General features: G+C 41.2%; 1 protein-coding gene across 3 annotated transcripts in view; it reads right to left on the reverse strand.

The window, feature by feature from the left end:
• RIMBP2 (RIMS binding protein 2) overlaps nucleotides 1-21,157 on the reverse strand; it is a 576,724-nt gene that overhangs the window by 496,292 nt on the left and 59,275 nt on the right. The window contains exon 5 of one of the 3 annotated variants that reach the window (XM_056821917.1): nucleotides 19,042-19,176. In XM_056821917.1, coding sequence (XP_056677895.1) covers nucleotides 19,042-19,176 — 135 coding nt within the window. Of the gene's footprint in view, nucleotides 1-3,314; nucleotides 3,344-3,407; nucleotides 3,539-19,041; nucleotides 19,177-21,157 lie in introns of those variants that run through there. The other 2 variants (XM_056821914.1, XM_056821916.1) reach the window with 2 other exon arrangements.

The raw sequence follows: 21,157 nt of genomic DNA on the forward strand, positions 1-21,157 counted from the left end.
TTTTGTCTTAGTATCAGTTCTAAGGTAGAAGAGCAGAAATAGCTAGGCAAATAGAGTTAAGGGGCTTTCCCACTTTTACACAACTAGGAAATGCTTGAGACCAGATTTGAACTCAAGTCCTTCCACTCTGGCCTGGCACCCTATCCACCATGGTATCTGGCTTCCCCAAGGGCTAATTCATATTTATAAATTCTAGAAATAATCAGATTTCCTGCTCCCATGAGGGAAGGATCAGCAAGGAAGATCTTGAATCCAGTGCTGGCTTCCCTAGTTCTGCCTCTAGCTCCATGCTCTTGGGCAAATCATTTGGCTATCTCCAGATACCAATAAGGTTTCTGCCATAGGCAACTTAGCTCTAGCCCCTTGTGATCCTTCTGCTATCTCATGGACACTCCCCAGGGGCAAAGCACTAACCTCCAGTCAACATCCTCCACCTTTGTCCTAAGCCTACAGAACAGTAAACAAAGCCACAATGAAATCAGGACTCCAAGGACCAGCTTGACTAGTTGGGCATTTTGGACAGCCAGGAGGGAGTGACTCAAATCCTCTGGACCTCATGCCTCCAAGTTGGGATAGACACGTCTTTGGACATACACAGCCCCTCAGACTTGAATAACATCTTGGTTTTCTAGACAAGTAAACACTGTCAACAGTTTATGGACTGAATTTGTGGCTGTTTTTTTTATTTATTTGTTTTTTTTTTTTTTAAGAAGGAGCTGGTAGAAGAAAAGAGATTCAGAAATCATCTGCTAAACATTTCCCCCTAAATAGCCTCAAAATGCTTTTCTCTATGTCCTGGGCAAAATACCATATGGCCATGCAGTGAGAATCCTTAAGTCTTTCTGTCTGCCTCCCTCCAGGCTGCCCCAGCCAGGGGAAGGGAGCCAATCAGCCTCAGCACGAGGTAAAAGGAATTGGAACCTACTGGAGACCCAGGGCAGAGACTGTGCCCCATCCTCACAGAGAGGCAGGACATCCTCTCCATTCAACACACCTTTGCCAGTACTCTATGCCTTTATTGCACGAGGGTCACCGGAACACAAAAGGAAACTAATAGCATTCGAGCTCAGCAAGCCTGGGGGGAATGTTGGGGTGAGGGCTGGGGATCTTTTTCAGGGTGAATCCAGGTCAACTTAAGGGGGAAAGCCAGTTTAATATGTCTATCCTGCTAAATGCACACACGTGTGCTAACTACATATGTATATGTGTATGCACATATATACACATATATTCACATGATAGACATCTATTTCACCCACATATATATCGCATGCTCATATGTCAGGGGAAGCATATAAATACTTAATACACATGTTTATATACCACTACAGATCCTACATGCCAACATCACATCAATATATATGGAGATGCATGTAATGTGCACCATGTGTGGATACATGTGACATGTATCACATATCAAATAAACCTTGTGTGCCACACCCTTGAATAGACCAACTCCTCCTACCATCTACACATCATTTACACACAATGCACATGAAAAATGTGCTATAACATGCTATTTACACAGAATAAGCACATATCGTGTCCCATACACAGCACAATAACTCACATCTCACATACTGGCATGTATAATCAACTTTCACATAGAATACACCTCCACAGATATGCCACATACATGAGAACATACATGTACACAATAAATACACAACATACATATACAGCTCCAACGTACCATGTAACCCAAACCACTCTCCCTCATCCATATACCCCAACTGCATGAATGCATACATATACCTAATGCTACATATATGTCACACATGCATATATGATATTTACACATTATACATATACAATTCAAAAGTAAACACACACACACTGCATCCAATACACATGAATCACTAGTGCTGGCTGGGGGGAGGGGGAACTTTCCAGGTATCAGACATAAGAGAAAGTTATTGCTACTGTTAGCAGTCCTGGTTCTCACATGATATTGTCTCCCGTCTTATTTCCCATTTGTAAGAGATTTCTTTCTCTTGCCTCTTTTTCCTTCTACTGTTTTCCCTGCTTTGCTCTTTCTTCTTCCCTTAGAGCAGTGATTTTCCCCTCCCTTAGTGGCAGCCTCTCCATCTCTTCCTGCCTCCCCCACCCCAATCCCTCCGTGATTGCCAGGAAGTGGGGATGGAGATGTGCTAGAGGTCACTGGAATAGCTCCAGGGTCTTTAACACATGCTTTTAACTCTTCCTGAGAAATCACTGCTTCCTGGGCCCCCCCAACCCCCACCCCGGCTTCCAGGTGTGACAAGGCAGGGTGATGAACGATTCCCCCGAGCTGGTCCACATCATTCCTCCCCCCTTGCCCAACTCTGCCAGCTCTCAGACGAGCTAGGATTTAATTCTTTGAGAAAAGGCATAATAACCGAATGGCCTTTTCCTGTATGTTTCCTACCTATCTTCGTGGAATGGCTGCTCTTGGAATCCCGTGGCAGGAAGCAAACCACTTTGGAGACAGGCACCGAACAGACCACCCCTCTGCTCGCTCCCTCCATTCAGCCACAACTTACTTCAAAGCCTGGCCAGGCTCGGAGATTCTGCCATTCCCCTCCCCACCCTGCCCCTACCAGGGACGTTTGCATTTCCAGGTGAAACCGAGTAAAGCATTCTGATCACACACGGGCTCTTTGGCCAGCAGCCCACGCACCCACGCCTGGGGAACATCTGTCTTGACAGATGAATTATTCAACTTGCTCTCTGAGGGACGTTCTGCATGGAATGAGCCTTTTGCTCAATATCTTTTCAATCAGAAATGGGCCTGGAATAATACCATGCACCTAGTGCACTGCCCTGGACCACTGACCGACCCCAGCAGGACTGATGTATCTCTGACACTGGGATGCCAACCTCTGAAGCCTTTTGGCTTTCTCTTCCTTTTACCCAACCTGGGGGCTGGGGAAGGACCATCATCCAGGATGGTGACTAACTTTGCCCAGAGGAGCAAAGGAACAGAAAAGCTAAAGCAATGCCAATAAAACCAGACCACCATCCCCAAGCCCAACCCTGAGAAACCTGTCAGCCCTCTCCTAGGAAAGCAGCAAGACTTAATGTAAAAGAAACCAGCCAAACAAGCAAAACACAACCAGCAGTCCAAGGGGAATTAGCCATACCCCATTTTAATGGCTTGAGGTATCTCCTGTCTCCTGCATCCCACAGCCAGCCAACTAGGCAGCCAACCAGCCCATCCCTCCTTTTGGACAGCTACCTGAATCCCTCATTGAAGGACATTTGCAAAGGACTGCAGGCTAAACTTTATCTTTCTGGCCTGAGAGTCCCAACCCCGAAAATATGGCTCTCCTTACTGCAGCTTTTTCTTTCCCCCTTCTTCTGGTATGCTAGAAGGTGATGGAAGATGGTCAAAGCTATTTTTAGGAGGAAAAGAAATCTCAGCGTACCTTGGAATTGAGTGCTTCTCAGGCTCTCCGGCAGCCGGCTGCTGACACAACTGCAGTCTACTGTGTCAGATTACAAACTGGGGGGAGAGAGAGCGAGAGGGCGAGAGCGAGAGAGAGCTAGAGAGAGAGAGAGAGAGAGAGAGAGAGAGAGAGAGAGAGAGAGAGAGAGAGAGAGAGAGAGAGAGAGAGAGGAGAGAGAGAAGGAGGGGGAGAGAGACAGAGAGAGAGAGAGGAAGAAGGGGGGTGGGGGGGGAAGAACCCAAGAGGGAGAGAGGAAGGGAGGGGTGTCAAGAGGGCAGAAGCAACACCATCAGGCGATGGAGGCAGCGGCAGCAGTCGCCCCTAGCAGCCCCACATTTGTGTGCTTGCCCTGCTTAGATGAAGGTAGAAATGATTCATTAGCTATCTGCAGGCAAACAGAGAGAGAGAGAGAGAGAGAGAGAGAGAGAGAGAGAGAGAGAGAGAGAGAGAGAGAGAGAGAGAGAGAGAGAGAGAGAGAGAGAGAGCATCATCAGCCATGCAGCAGGAAGCTAAGCCTATGAGATGGCAGTGTTCAGACGCTCGCATACACACACAAGGACAGGGACACGCACGCACACATTCATACAGACACACACACACACACACACACACACACACAAAGATGGCTATCCCCTTCTCCCCCACTCTGACCAAGTTGGGACAGGGACATAAAAGAGGCGGGCAGCTTTTAGCCATGGAGGGCTCTCTTACAAGGTCTGGAGCTGGGGGAGGAGATGCTTTGGAGAGGAGAGAAGAGTGTGGGGATGGTCCTATCACTTTTGGACTCATATGTAAAAACATCCCAGGATTTTCCCTCCAGGGGATGGGGACTGGACTGCAAAGAGTCAGTCGCTGGCCACTGCTGAGCCCTCATTCTGCTCGCCCCTCACCATTCCTCTGCCCCACTCCATACAATAGAAAAATGAAATACACAAACGCCCGAGGAATTAAGAGATTACTTGGATCATCCAAGCTGTCACTGTCCTCACTCTCTCACTCCCCCTCCCTCTAGCCCTGGCTATATAATCATACTGTATGTGTGTGTGTGTGTGTGTGTATGCGTGCATACATATAATCTACAGGGTCCTATCATGTATATGTGTGTGAAAACATATGTGTATGGGAAAAAAAGACAGATACAAATAGACACCCATGGGTGGAACTCCATCTACCAGCCCCAAAAGTTCAGGTTCTGGTCCCAGCTCTCTAGTAACTGGGAAAAGGTAGCCTGAGGGATGGTTTAGAAGATGGGAAGAGGGATGGTTAAGAAGAGTCCCAAATAATGAAACACGTGGACACAGGTCCCTTTCCCTCATTTCCTCGTAGTACAATCTCTTTAGCTGTTATTTAAAGTCATTTGTTTAACTAATCTAAAAGATGGCCACAGGAGAAGCCCTAGAGTGCTTATATGCCCTGGCTGGGGCTCCAAGAGAAACTATTCAAAGGTAATTGCCCATCTGATAAGAGAGGTGGGTTAAGGGAAGCCTTAGTTATGTTCCAGGGCTGGGAAGTGGGGGGGGGGGGAAGGGGGGAAGCAGGGTGGGAGGAGGGAAAATACCACACAAGGAGACTCTGCTATTGCTTCCCTGTCTTATTCTGGATACTTTGGAAAACACAATGAGCTTGCACAAGAATTACTGACCACACCTATCCAGCCATCATTGTATCAATGATTACCCTCAATTAGCTAGTATGAACTAGAAGATAAAAACAAGAAAGAAGATTCTCTCCAAGCACAGCTTATCCATCACCCTGGAACTGGACTTAAAGAAGCATTTCACAAGCCAAGGCTCCCTCCTTGCTCCCAGAATGCAGGCAGGCAGTCTGAATTTGAAGACAAGACTGGGGAATATTTGAGGTGGTGCCACAGGGTAGTTGTCCTCTAAGGTTTAATCTAGAATGGATGTTAGAGCTCATCTTGCCTCCCCCGCCCCCACCCCTTCATTTGACAGGGGAGTGACTTGAGGCTCAGAGAGTAGGAATGATTTAGCAAACTCAATCAAGAAGGTAAGCAGGAAAGTTGCCATATTTACGTCAGAGACTGACACAAAAATGAGGAAACTGAGGTTCAAAGAGGCTAAATGACTTGATTTGTGTCCCATTATCAAGTCAGTTAGTAGTGTAGTTGGGACTAGAATAATAGTCTGACTCCCCAGTAGAATACTCAGAAAATTAGAAATCAAATGGCCTGCCCAGGAGATCTGATCCAACCCTCTGCAACCAGATTCCCTTCTACTTATCATCCTCTCTGAATTATTTTCATGGACTTACAAGCTGAGAAGGAACTCAGAAATCACCTAGTCTAACCCTAGATTAATTCCAGAATCCCTTCCACTGTAACACCCCTGATTGGTAATTCTCCATCCTCTTTTTGAGGATGTCTAGTGAAGGGGAGCTGACCGCTTCCCAAGGCACCCCAATCCATTGGATGCCACAAATGGATCAACCTATTCTAATCAAATCTAACTCTTCTTCCAAATGACAACCCTTCACATATTGGAAGGGCTGCCAAGACCTCCCTGAGACTTTCTTTTCCTGTTTATTATTACTAGTAAATATATTTTATTTATAATATAATATATAAACATCATTTAATGAATATACTGTTGATAACCATAGCTAGCACTTATAGAGAGCCTTTAAGGTTTATTTATCCGATAATATTTTATTTTTCCAATTACATGTAATAATGGTTTTCAACATATGTTTTATGAAATTATAAGATCCATATTGTCTCCCTCCTTCCCCTACCCTCCCCCGATTCTGGAGATAGCAAGCAAATGATCATGTAGGACATTTTCTTATTGGTCATTGTTGTGAGAAAATACTCATATAAAACCAAAACCCCAATGTAAAAATACAAATAAACTAAGGTGAAAATGGTAAATTTTGATCCTCATTCTGACTCCAATAGTTCTTTAGGAGATTGTAAACCTTAAAATTTCTTAGACTTATAAATGTTGGAAATTTTTCCAACATTTATAAGTCTAAGAAATTTTAAGGTTTACAAGATGGATATCATTCTTCCTTTAGAATTTTCTGGATCTTTTTCTGAAATCTTGCTCATCATTTCTATACCAATCATATGCTATAATTTGTTCATTCACTCCCTAATTGATGGGCATCCCTCAATTTCCAATTCTTTACACACCAAAAAAGGCTGCTATAAATATTTTTACAGATATCCTTTCAATCTTTTTTTTTATTTCTTTGGGATATGGAATTAACTGGATCAAAGGATAATAGTTACCATTGGGCAGAGTTCCAAATTGCCCTCTAAAATGATTCACTCAATTAACAATTCCACCAGTAATGCATGTGTCCTAATTTTGCCATATCCCCTCCAACATTTATAATTTTCCTTGGCTTATAAAATACTTTACATGTTATCTTATTTGATCTTCACAACAACCCTGAGAGCTAGGTGCTATTATCCCCATTTTACAAATTGAGACTGAGAGAAGTTAGGTGATTTGCTAAGGGTAACATAGCAAGTAAGTATCTGAATTAGAATCTGAACTCAGTTCTTCATGACTCTAAGTGCAGCCCTTTATCTACTATACCACCAACTTGTCTTTATTCAATTTATTATTTTTTCTTTCTTCAACCTTTACCTTCTGTCTTCTGACTTCTTTTACTTATGCCAAAGATGGTTGCCACCTTACATTGCTGAAGTATCTTGACTTCATGATTCAATAAGGTCCCAGATCTTTTCTATTCATACAACTTCCCTGCCTACTCTGACTTCCCCCATCTTCTATTTGCGAAGCTGATGTTTTTGAACCCAAGTTAAAGATTATAAGTTTATCACTACTAAATTTGTTCTTATTGTATTTACCACAACATTCTAGCCTGTCAAGGTTATTTTGGAACATTACTCTGTTCTCTAACCTCTTATAGTTCTTCCTACAAACTATGAGTCATCTAAAAATTGATAATTATTCAATCTATATTGATCCAAGTTACTGGGGGGAAATGGTTAAATAGCACAGGGTCAAATACAAATACATATCCTTGGGTCACTCCATTAGAAAAACATCTAAGTTGTCATCAAACCACTTAGGGACAGATACATGGTCTGTCTATCTATCTGTCAATCTATCTATCTCTATCTCTATGATTACCTGTTATTGTTTGTTCATTTATATATCTGTTTGTTTATCATCCATCTATCATTTATCTCTCTTTGTCCAATTCTGTCTACTCTATCTCTTTGTCTAACCCTGCTTCTCTCTTTTTCTTTCTCTCTTTTTCTCTCTATCTCCCTATCTGTCTCTTTCTCTCTGTCTGACTAAATATATCTATTTATCTCCATATCTATTACCTATCTAGATATAGGATATGTATCCATTCCATAGATACAGGACTACCAAAATTATTAGCAAGAAATGGACATATATACATATACTTATATAATTAAAACATAACTCATATATCTCATGTGTGTATATGGGGGAAAGAAAGGGATAGTAAGATAGACAAAGAAAAAGAGAAATATATAGAGAAAAATTATAGAGAGAAGATCAAGACAGCAAGAGAAAAAGGGGGAGCCAGAGCAAGAGATAGAGCCAGTGACAGAGGGAAAGACAAAGAGAGAAAGATGGAGTAATGTGAAAAGAACACTGGCGTTGGAGTCAAAAGACTTTCAAATCTCACCTCTCATTATGATTAGCTGTATGATCTTGGCCAAATCACTTTACCCTAGGCCTCAATTTCTTCATTTGTAAAATGAAAGGTTACACAAGATGGCCTTACATAAGAAATCCCTTCATGCTCTAGATCTGACATTCTACTCTTTAAGTCCTGACATCCAACCAGTTCCAAATCCATATAAATGAGTCATCATTTAGTCCACAGTTACCATCTTCTTCACAAAAATCTCATGAAAAACTTTTTTTAAACTAGATAAACTAATTTGTCATTCCCCTGAACTACCACAAAGGGAAATGCAATTAATCTTATTTGAATTGATAATGGTGGACAGCTCTTTGGGCTCATCACTTCCTTTTCTAGATGTTCAGTAGCTATTCTTTTAATAATAAAACACAAAAGAGAAGTTAACCAGAAATGAAGTCAAGCTTGTCAGGTTATAGTTTGATGACTCCATTCTTTTTTTTAAAATCAGGACATTAGTAGTTCTCCAGTTCTATAGCACCCGTCTTGGTCTCAATGATCCTTCAGAGACTGAAGACATTAGCTCAGTATTCACAACCACCAGTTATTTTGGTAACCTGGGATATAGTTAGTTTAGACCTGATGATCTGAAACTCATCAAAGGCAGTAAAATATTCTCTTATCATCTCTTATCATCAATTAGTTTAGACCTGAAGATCTGAAACTCATCAAAGGCAGTAAAATATTCTCTTATCATTCTCTTATCATCATCAGTTGAGTGATTTCAGTCATGTATATCTCTTAAGGACCCCATTGATGGTTTTCTTGGAAAAGATACTGGAGTGGCTTGCCAGTTCCTTCTCATTTTACAGATGAGGAAACCAAGGTAAACAAAATTAAATGACTTGCTTAATGTCACACAACTAGTGAGTATCTAAGGCCAAATTTGATCTCAGGAAGATGATTCTTCCTGACATAAGGCTGGGCATTCTGGACACTATGCCACGTAGCTACCATACTATCTCAACCATCTCTCTACAAGACAATTTTGTTCTGTCCTTTCTAATGCAAAGGTCAGTTTCCTTGGCTTAGTCAATAGAGAGCCAAGCCTGGAGACAGGAAGTCCTGGGTTCAAATCTTATTTCAGATACTTCCTACCTATGTGACCCTGAGCAAGTCACTTGAGCTCTATTGCCTAGCCTTTTCCCCACTTCTGCCTCAGAACCAATACACAGTATTAATTCTAAGATGGAAGAGAAGGGTTTTTAAAGACTGTTTAGACCTCCATCCCTCTCCCTTTATGCCCAATTTGTACCATATTTATCCAAGCATGTGCTATACAGAAGAGGTAGCTTGGTGTAGCGAAGAAATAGCAAGATTCAGAACCAAGAGACCTGGGGACAGAGCTCATCTCTGACATGTACTGGCCATGCCACCCTAAGCAAATCATTTATCTGCTCCATGTTCTATGCAACTGTTTACAACCCTAAATTTCCCAAAAGGCATTGGCTTACATTGGTAGAAGGAACTTCCTATACCAGTGAAATAGCAAGTCTAGTCCCAATCTCCTATGTCCTATGTAGACCCTCCTCAATATAGATGATGAATAGAGCACTGGCCCTGGAGTCAGGAAGAGCTGAGTTTGAACCCTGTCCTAAACACTTCCTAGCTGTGTGACCCAAGGCAACAGCCATCCATACTTAACCTCCGAAGGCTTCAGTTTTCTCTCTGTAAGATACTAATAATACCAATCACTCAGGGTCATTGTATAGATATAACAGAATCAGCTAGGACTGAATGGTGGAACAACAAAAACATTTTAGGGCTTTGTAAACCTTAAAGGGCTTAATAAATGCTAGCTATTGTCATTATTATTAAGTATAAGAACTGGATCATTTTTAATCTGTATATCCCCAGTCCCGGTATTGGTGATATGGATGGAAATCCTGGCACACTATAGTCTCTGAAAAATTGAAAATGGGCACCACCCAGAGGACAACAGAGAGGCTCACGGTGAATGTAAGCAGTCTGTAACACATAAAATGAATAAGAAATCATGAAGGAAAGCAGGTATGCAGACTGTCCTCAGAAGAGCAGAAGAGCATCAAAGGTACATTAAGTCATTGAACAAAGGCAGATGATCATCAATGATATAATATGTGTTCTATCAGTATCCTTGTGGTGTCAACTGGGCCAGCCTCTTGTGGTGGATTTCTGAAAGGATAGGAGCAAGATTTGAGGATGACAAACAGGTATATTTGGGCTGGATTCAACATCATGGTACCCATAGTAGTGAGAACCATTGCCATTTTCATTTCCTGAGTGCTTAGCAAGGCTCCTTTTTATGTGGTAGATGCTTAATAAGAGTTTATTGAATAAACATTAAATAATAAACGTATATTGAATGACCCTCACCTGTGCAGAAAAAAGGGGGGACACTAGATTTGGGATCAGAGAAAGTGAGTTTGAAACCTATCTCTATCATTTACAACCTCTGGGGACCTTGGCAAGTTACTTCATTTCTTGGACCTCAGTTTCCCCATCTTTAAAATAACAAGATTGCCTCTGAGGTTTCTTTCAGCTCCAGATCTATGATCTTGTGACCTTATAGTAACTCTGGATCACTGTGGGGAGGAAAGAAACCAGAATTATATATCCCCCACACTCCTACCACTAGCACCACAAGAATGGGCCATTTCTTTGAAGAAGACCGTGTGGCTTTTTTAAATGTCTCTCTGCCCCTGATTTCCTCACAAAGATGCTATTGATTTATGGCAACAGCTGTGCTGATTGATACAGGCCCAAAGCCAAAGGTTCTGAGAAATCAGGCAATGAAGAAGTAAGCTTGTTTTTTTAAAGGGCACTAATCCCTCCTCACAAGCTTTTCCTGCTTCCTTGCTAGATGCAACATGATCATTCACAAGGCTTGATTATTTCTACCTGATACAAAGGATTCCTGCTTCAGGTAGGGTAGGAACAAATAGTCAAGGAGGTCCCTTTAAACTTTAAGATTCCATAACTCTATGGAGCAGCTAAGTGGCACAGTGGAAAGAGAGTCAATCTTGGCATCAGGAAGACTCCTCGAGAGTTCAAATCTGGTCTCAGATACTTCCTAGCTGTGACCCTGGGCAAGTCACTTAACCCTATTTGCCTCAGTTTCCTCATCTGTAAAAATGAGTGGGAGAAGGAAATAGCAAACTGCTCTAGTCCCTTTGCCAAGAAAACCTCAAAAGGGGTCACAAAGAGTCAGACATGGTTGAAAAACAACTGAATGACAAAATGGTTCTAAAAGTCCCAATTCTGGAGCATTTTAGACATTATCAAATGAGATTACGGATAGAAGGCGTTCTTTTTTTTTGCATTGCTTAGCAAGTCTCCCTTTTTGCAAACCTTGAAGTGTTGTATTAATGAGAATTATTATAACAATCATCATTATCATTGTTATAATTGTAATAAGTAATTTTAATAATAGATGACACAGGACCAAAGCTCTACAGTTAAAAGGGACCTCAGAGGCCCCATGAGGCAACCCTCTCTTTATATGGATGAGGAGACCCAACAATTATGTTTCAAGTCCTTACTAAGTGCCAGAGCCTATGCTAAGCATTAGGAATACAAAGAAAGACCAAGAATCCTTGGCCTCAAAGAGCTTCCATTCTAATGAGGGAGACAGCATAAAAACAACTCTGTACACAAACAAGCTCTATATAGGATGACTCAGAGGTAATTCTAGAGTGAAAGCATTGGAATCAGAGAAAGTGAGTTTGAAACTTAGCTCTATCATTTACAACCTCTGGGGACCTTGACAAGTCACTTCATTTCTTGGACCTCAGTTTCCCCATCTTTAAAATGAAGTCAATGGATAAAATTGCACTAAAGAGAATTTGTCCAAAAAAAGTGATAGAGCTGAGATTTGAAACCCAGATCCATTCAATCAATAGGTACTGGGGGTCTGGGGGGCTCAAGGAGCTTACATGACTTATGGGATGGTATCTAAGGCACTTCAGAGGCCATCCTTATTTTACAGATAAGGAAACTGAGGCCTCTGGAGGTGAAATAACTTGCACATCTCACAGCTAGTAAATGGTAGCACAGTGGAGGATTATGAAGGTTTAGTTACTTTTAGGATCATAGCTCAAGAGCTGGAAGGCATATCAGAATCCATCCAGGCCAGTCCATTTTAGCAATGACCAAGTCAAGACCCAGGGGTCTTGAAGGGCTGAAGATCACACATGCAGTCCCAGAACCTGAATTTGAAACCAGGTCTTCTGAATCCAGAGCCAGTGTCCCTTCTACTGTACCAGCCTTTTTTCCTAGGCTTTAAGGATCACAGAGCTTTTTGCACAAATTTCCACATTTACAATGATTGTTGTTTCAGTTATGTTCAATTCTCTGCAACCCCATTTGAGGTTTTCTTGACAAAGATAGTGGAGTGATTTGCCATTTCCTGCTCCAATTAATTTTACAGATGAAGAAACTGAGGCAAATAGCATTAAATGGCACACATCTAGGAAGTAATTGAAGCCAGATTTAAACTCAGGAAGATGAGTCTTTCTGACTTCAGGACTTATATTCTATCCACTGTACCATCAAGCTACCCAGTGATTTTTATAATTGTGAATTTAGAGCTAGAAATCATCTAGCCTACTCTTTTCATTTTATAGAAGAAAAATGGAAGTCCCAAAGGGTAAAGTGACTTGCTCAAAGTCAACTTGTCAGGAAGCAGAAGAAACAACCCAATCAAGATTTTATGATTTCAAATTCAATATTCTTTACAACATTCATACAACCACTACTTCCTCAAGTAGCTAGTCATTCAGATAGGATACTCTAGCTGCTAAGAAGGATTCCACCTCAGCCTCCTGGCTTCCTTCAGATCTTAGCTAAAATCCCATCTCTTGTGAGAAACCTTTCCCAGTCCCCCCTCATTGCTAGTTCCTTCCCTGTTGATTATGTCGAATTTAGCCTGTATTTCCCTTGTTTGTACATCCTTGTTTGCATATGGTCTTTCCCATTAGACAGTGAGCTCCTTGAGAGTAGGAATCATCTTCTGCCTCCCTTTGGATCCCCAGAGTTTTGCACTGTGCCTGGATGCTTAATAAATGTTTAATATTGTTGGGAAGGAGTAATGATACAGTAGTAACAGCACTGGGGGGTCTAAAAGTAGAGGACTCGGGCTCAAATTCCCATGTTGTCACTTGATATCTCAATGTTATGGCTCTTATCGATAAGGAAAATCAAAGGGTTGGACTAGAAAATCTCAGATTCCTTCCAACTCTAAATCCATGACCCTATAAGACTAGAACATATTCAAAACATTTGGAAAGAGTCACCAGGTTCTGAAAGGATGAGCTTTCCCTAAAGAGGGCAACTTCAGTTTAGAAACAAAAAATAAACTCTTTGGGTGCTTATTGTATGTTCTTTATAATCTCCTGACAAGAGAAATAACCCACACAGAGGCATTGCTATTAACTTGGGCTATTCAGCTATTAAAGAATCCTATAAATAATTCACCATTTGTTTATCTAGCCCTGGATGTGATGAATCTTGCCAGATGTCAAATATGCACCAGCTGCAAAGTTGCATAATTACCATTCAAAGAACTGGAGTTTTCCAATGCCACACAACGAGAAAACTGGACCATTTCCATTGGGAAATGTGAACAAGGGAAGCACCAACCATGACCTTGAAGCAATAGTATTCTGAAGGTAAGACAAATTTTAGTATTTTCTTCTGTCTTACAACAGTCTTGAACTTTGGGGAGACAGCAGGACAAAGAGAAAGGTCATGTGACGTGGCAGAAAGAGTGCTGGACTTGGAAGCAGAAAGACCTATATTTTTAACCCCACCTGTAATATTTATTAGCTATGGGACCAAAGGCAATTAAGCAGTCAACAAACATTTACTAAATGTGTTTAGCAATTGTGATAGCATTGAGCTAGCTCCTAGGGATTCAAGTGGAAAAATTAAGCAGTCTTGCCCTCAGGGAGCTTATATTCCACCATGAGAAACAACATGCATGTGTATAAATAAGTACAAAAGATAAATAAAGTGTCAGGGAGGTGGAAGTGAATAATACAGATGGAAGAGAGCTGCTGAAACATTTTTAAACACAAAGAAGATAGCAGAAGGAAGCACAGACAATAAGGGCAACTTTAAATTGTAATTTTAAAAAGTCATTAGTGGTGTGTGTGTATATATATATGCTTTTTAGAAATTAAAAATATTTAAATTAAATTTTTAAATGGCATACTTTTAAAAAAGAATAAAGTAGAGATTTTATATGCAATCCTTTGTGTGTTCTGCTATGGATATGAAGCTCTCTTTTTGATGTTGAAATTCAAGGAATAATATAAAATGTTTTAAAACTATACAAAGTAAATAAAAGGTAATTTTGGATTAGGGAGGTACTTGCAATTGAGGTGGCAAGGGGAAGTCAGGAAAGACTTCATGTAGGAAGCTGTCAGAGTTATGCTATAAATATTTAACAACCACGTTCCCAAAAAACAGCTAGGTGGTAGAGTGGATAGAATGCTGGGTCTGGAGTTAGGACCTTGAGTTCAAATGTGACACCTTAGACACTTACTAGCTATGTGACTCTGGGCAAGACACTTAACCCTGTTTGCCTCAGTTTCCTCATATGTGAGGAGGAGGTGCTTTCAAGGCATGAGGAGCAGCCTTTACAAAATTTTGTAAGGGGGAGATGAAATGTCAGTATTTAAGGGAAGTAGGGCAGTTTGGCTAGACTGTAGAATGCATAAAGACACATCTGTTGGTTTCCACTTCCATAAAATAGGGATGACAATGTATCACCTACATAGAGTTCTAGAGTAGCTAGGTGGCCCAGTAATTAGAGCACTGGGACTGGAGTCAGAAAGACCTAAGTTCAAATCCATCCTTAGACACTTAGTAGCTATGTAACCCCCAGCAAGTCATTTAATCTAATTTCCCTCAGTTTCCTCATCTATAAAAAAAGCTGGAAAAGGAAATGGAAAACCACTCTAGGATATTTGCCAAGAAAACCACAAAAGGGGTCATGAAGAGTTAAGACATGACCTAAATGACTCAACAGCAATACACATGGGTTTTCATGAGGTTTAAATGAAATGTCTGTAAAGCATTTTGTAAATCTTAAAGTGCTATGCAAAAGTGAGTTATTATCATTATTATTGGTAGTAATTGTAGTATTTAAAGGAGCTTGCCTCCAGACTTTTACAAAGCACAATTCTTAGTGAATAAGCATTTATTAAATACCTACTATATACCAGGCACTGTGCTAAGTACATATAACTCATCTAAAAGCATCCATTCAGTCATTTTCCCCCTCACTCAAAAATTATTAGTTACTTTTTGTTACCTCCAGGATAAAATGTAGATGCCTCAGGTTGGCATTATATTTGGCCCCAGCCTACTCTTTCAAGTTTATTTAAAATTACAGTGCTCAAGAAAAACTAGGTAGTTCAGTGGATAGGGAGCCAGACCTAGAGATGGGAGGTCCTGGATTCAAATCTGATCTCAGATGCTTCCTACTTGTGTGATCCTAAGCAATACTTAAGCCCAATTGCCTGGTCCTTACTGCTCTTCTGCCTTGGAACCCATACATAGTATCTCTTCTACATCCTTTCACATCCTACTTCCTCCAAACTCAGCATAACCTCAAGGTTATGTTTCATGTTTCCTTCCCCGTAACTTCTTGCATTCAGTAAGTTATCAAATCCTATTAATTCCAATTCTTGAAGATCTTCTATCTATCCCCTCCTCTCTATTCCCACCACCAGCATCCTAGTACACCACAGATCAAGCTTCCTAATGGGTTTTCCAGTCTCTTAGCTCTCTGTCTTCAAAACATCCTTCAAATTCATATCAGAATATTTTCTTGTAGGCATAAACCTTATTATTCCATGAATCTACCTACAAATCTTCATGGCTTCCTGCTACCTACTGAGTAAAGTTCATATTCCTCTAATATCTGGTTTTCTCCCCATTAAAATGTAAGCTTATTAAGGGAAGAACTGTCTTGCCTTGTATTTGTACCTACAATCCTCAGCATAGTAATCAGAACATAGAAACTACCCAATGCATGCTTGTTCAAGCATTCAAGGATCTACTAGACTGTAAGTCCAATGAGGGTAGGGGCTGGGACTTACTTAGGCTTTTTAACTCTTTCTAATTCTACATAACAAAGATCTAAAATCATACACAGTCAGCCTTTGATAAGGCAAAGTGCCTGGCACATTTGTTCACTCATCTCAATACTGTCCACTTCTCTGTGACCCCAAAGAGAATTACTTCTCTTGCTCATTTTACAGATGAAGAAACTGAGGCAAATAGGGTTAAGTCACTTGCCCAGAATCACACAGCTAGAAAGTGTCTGAAGCAAGATCTGAATTCAGGAAGAGGAGTCTTCCTGACACTTGGCCCAGAACTCTATCCACTGGGTCATCCAGAAAATATTAGGTGCTTAATAAATGCCTGATGACTCATTAATATCCTGCTCATCACCTGGGTCTTTTCATCTGACTTGCAGATGAAATTTTCCATTATATGTATTATTTTCTCCATTAGAATTAGTTCCTTGATAGCAAGGACTGTCCTAGTTTCCTATTTGTATCCCCAGCACTTACCATGATGCTTCTTCATCCTCCTACATCCTCATACAGACCAACCATAATATCATGGAAGTAACTCTGAATTCTCAGACAGTACAGTACAAGATTGGCCAGGTGCTCCTCAGTGAGTCAACGCAGTCCAGTGATAGACCATGCTCAGACAACTAGATTTTTCTGAACCTTAGTTTCCTCATTTAAAATAGGGATAATAATATGGTACCCACCTCACAGAATCATGATGAAATTTTTAATTGATTAATTTATTTGTTTGTTACATTAAAATTCCCATGTATCTCCTTCCCTCCTAGCACTAGAGAAGGCATCACTGACAAAAATATTTATGTATTTATAAAATTATGTCTTGCTTGTTTCTATTTATCAATTCTTTCTTTGGAGGTGGACTTGCACAAGTCATTCTTTCACAATATTTCTGTTGCTGTGCTTTTTGCTTTCTTGATTCTGCTAGTTTTAGTCTTCAGAATATCAGGTAGGTCTTTCCATATTTTTATTTTTCTTTTGTTTTTTAAACCCTTACCTTCTGCCTTAGAGTCAATACTGTGTATTGGCTCCAAGGCAGAAGAGTGATAAAGGCTAGGTAATGGGGGTCAAGTGACTTGCCCAGGGTCACACAGCTGGGAAGTGTCTGAGGTCAGATTTGAACCCAAGACTTCCAGTCTCTAGGCCTGACTCTCAATCTACTGAGCTACCCAGCTGCCCCCTTTCCATATTTTTCTAAAATTAACCTGTTCTTCATTTCTTATAACTCAGTAGTATTCCATCACAATCATATGTTACGACTTGCTTAGCCATTCCCCAATTGATGGGCATCTCCTCGACTTCCAGTTCTTTGCCACTACAAAGAGAGCTGCTATATAAGTATTTTAGAACATAGAGGTTCTGTTCATTTTTTTCTGATCACCTTAGGAAATAAAACTAATAGAGGACAGCTGGGTGACTTAGTATATTGAGAGGCAGCCCTAGAGATGAGAGGTCCTAGCCTCAGACACTTTCCAGCTCTGTGACCCTGGGTAAGTCACTTAACCCCCTGGCCTAGTCCTTAGCTCTTCTGACTTGGAACCAATACACAGTATTGATTCTAAGATGAAAGCTAAAGGTTTAAAAAAAAGAAAATAAAGCTAATAGTGGCATTGCTGGGTCAAAGGGTATACACATAGTTTTATGACTCTTTGGGTATAAAAGCAAAGTTTAAATGAAAGTAAACATAAAACTCTTTGTAACTTTGAAAGCACCATATAAATATTTTATGAAAATAATAAATCCAAGTTATCATCACAACAAACACTACTATCTCCACCAACAGAGTCACCAGTCGGGGGGGGGGGGGAGCTTTAAATGATGCCTGTTCCAGATTCTGCCCATCCAGAAAGTAGCCTTGAGAAGCAACATGGCATGGTGGATAGTGGGCAGCCTTAGAAGTCAGGAAAACTGCTGTGTGACCCTGGCCAAGTCACTTGACCCCCATTGCCTAGCCCTTACCACTCTTCTGCCTTGGAGCCAATACACAGTATTGATTCTAAGGCAGAAGGTGAGGGTTTAAAAACAAACAAACAAACAAAAAAAAGAAGTCAGGAAAACCTAGGTTCAACCTCTGATGTGTACTAGCTGTATGACTTTGGCAAATCATCTCCCTAATGTCTCAGAGCCCCGAGTCAGTTCTCTAGAGTATAAATAACAGACAAGTTGCTCATCTAGATCCGTAGAAAATTAAATATTCTACATTTAAAAAACCATAGCTCTGACCTAGTCCCCCAAAGAGCAATACAGCCTGGCTAAATTTGGGGAGGTTCTCCACCAGGCTCCCCATAGAGTGATGAATTTTTTTTAACCCAGGCAACTCTTGGGGAATATCAGTGAAGGGACATCATCAGCCCACATCAACGAACTGATAGAACCTGAAGGTATTGATGCATCAGAGCTATTAGGAAGCTTTTTTTGCAACCAATTATATAACTCAGTAATTAAATATGTCCTAATAAGTTATAATCAACATTAAATGTAACAAATTATTCTTGGAAATAATTAATAATCAATGCAATAATTAATTCTGAATATATTCACATATGGTTGCAATTATATTTTGCTTAGGCTAAAGTTAAAGATGAGTGTCTATTCACTGAGCACAAATGAAATGATAACAAGGGGAGGGAGAGAAGAACCTGATGAGGCAAAGGGAAACTTGTCTTTCTTCAAATAAATAGTATCACCAACAAGCTAGCGAGTGGATAATCCACACGTGGGGCACTAAGCGGCGATGTGAATTTTAGACTTTAAAAGGTCTTTGGTTGGGCACTTAAAATATATGGGAGAAATCCGACCCTTCTTCCCCACCCCATGCAGTCTGATCTGGAGGCAGATGGTCCAGGACTTACTCTGTTTGGAGGCAGGAGGTAGGTGGGACTTCCGGTGGAGACAAAGGCCAGCTGTCTCTGTAGCCAAAGCAGCTCCCTCTGAGACTGTTTGAGCAGCTGCTCCACGTCAGCAGGCTTCTGCCCGACCAGTCCTTCCTGTGGCAGAAAATTGTATCTCCTGAGCAATCACTCATCTACCAAAGGCCAGCCGAGGGGCCCCACAAGCCAGGGCTCGTCGCCAGGGTCATGGTCTTTGGGGCAAAGGGATCTGGGGGTTCCTGCCCACATGGGTGACGAGAGAGCAGGACCCCTCGCATGGTGAGCAGAAGAGGCCACGTTGCCCCTCTCTTTTTTTCAAATTGAGCTAATAACCCTGGCTGGAGATTTTTTGGGTGCTAAAACCCTACAGTCAGTGGCTGCTCCCCTATAAAGTTAATACCTGGCTAGACACAATGAGTAACCCTTTGCAGCCAAGCTTGCCTAATGCATTGACTGGGTCTCCCCATTCAAGGAAGGGAGAGTTCATTTTTAGGATGTTTACCTGCTCCACAGAGACAGAGAACGAGGGCTGACCATGAGATGGGACAGTGGCTGAAATGTGTGTCTTAGAGACAGAAAGAAGCAACTCCAAATCCAGCCTTGGATATTTATGGTATGACACGAAGTAAGTTAGCCTATCTCAAGCTCAGTTTCTTCATCTGTAAAATGGGAATATTAAGATCATCTACCTCATAGGGTTGTTATGAAGATCAAGTGAGCTAATAAATATGCTTTGCAAATCTTAAAGAGTTCTTTTATGCTACTTTTAAAAATGATTATTATTGGGGCAGCTGGGTAGCTCAGTGGATGGAGAGCCAGGCCTAAAGATGGGAGGTCCTGGGTCCAAATGTGGCCTCAGACATTTCCCAACTGTGTGACCCTGGGCAAGTCACTTGACCCCCATTGCCTAGCCCTTACCACTCTTCTGCCTTGGAGCTAATATACACAGTATTGATTCCAAGATAGAAGGTGAGGGTTTAAAAAAATTAATTAAATTAAATGATCATTATTATTACCCTTAGAAATAGAAAGCAACACTCCAAGGTATGAAGGAAGAAGCAGGGATTAAGTACAAATAGTGCTGGAGCTGTAGTACAAATCCCACCTTCCTGTGACCACAGGCAAATCTCTCTCTCACTCTCTCTCTCTCTCTCTCTCTCTCTCTCTCTCTCTCTCTCTCTCTCTCTCTCTCTCTCTCTCTCTCTCTCTCTCTCTCTCTTCTCTCCCTTTCTCTCTCTCCCTCTATCCCTCTCTCCCTCTCTCTCTCTCTCTCTCTCTCTCTCTCTCTCTCTCTCTCTCTCTCTCTCTCTCTCTCTCTCTCTCTTCCCCCCTCTCTCTCTCTCTCCCCCTCTCCCCCCCCTCTCTCTCTTTCTCTCTCTCTGTTTTTAAACCCTTACCTTCCATTCTAAAATCAATACTGTATATTGGTTCTAAGGCAGAAGAGCAGTAAGGACTACTCAAGAGGGAGTTAAGTGATTTGCCCAAGGTCACACAACTAGGAAGTATCTGAGACCAGATTTAAACCCAGAACCTCCCATCTATAGGCCTGGCTCTCAATTCACTGAGCTATCCCCCACAGGCAAATCTCTTAACCAATTTCAATTTCCTCATCTGCAAAATGGAGACCATAATCCTTATAGTATCTACCTCACAGGCAGCTAGGTGGTACAGTGGATAGAGTGCAGAGCCTAGAGTCCTGAGTTCAAATCTGATCTTGGACACTTCCTGGCTGTGTGGTCCCAGGCAAGTCACTTAATCCCATTTGCCTCCGTTTCCTCATCTATAAAAAGAGTTAGAGAAAAAAATGGCAAACCATTCCAGTATCTTTTCCAAGAAAACCCCAAGTGGGGTCAGGAAGAACTGGATAGGACTGAAAAAAAATGGCTGAACAGCAACTTCTACATAACAGGGTTATCTCAAGGTTCAATTATGATAAAGAATGTAAAATGACACTGGCATAAGTCCTTTCCTGGTCCCCCTAGTTTCTAGTGCTCCCACCAAACTACTTGAAATTTATTTTTATTACAGACATAAATATTCAATGTCAATTGTTTTGATTCCAAATTCAGCATTCTAATGAAGATGTTGAGGCAGGGTT

Source organism: Monodelphis domestica, chromosome 3, assembly GCF_027887165.1.
Source record: "Monodelphis domestica isolate mMonDom1 chromosome 3, mMonDom1.pri, whole genome shotgun sequence".
In the NCBI taxonomy this organism is placed as follows: Eukaryota; Metazoa; Chordata; class Mammalia; order Didelphimorphia; family Didelphidae; genus Monodelphis; species Monodelphis domestica.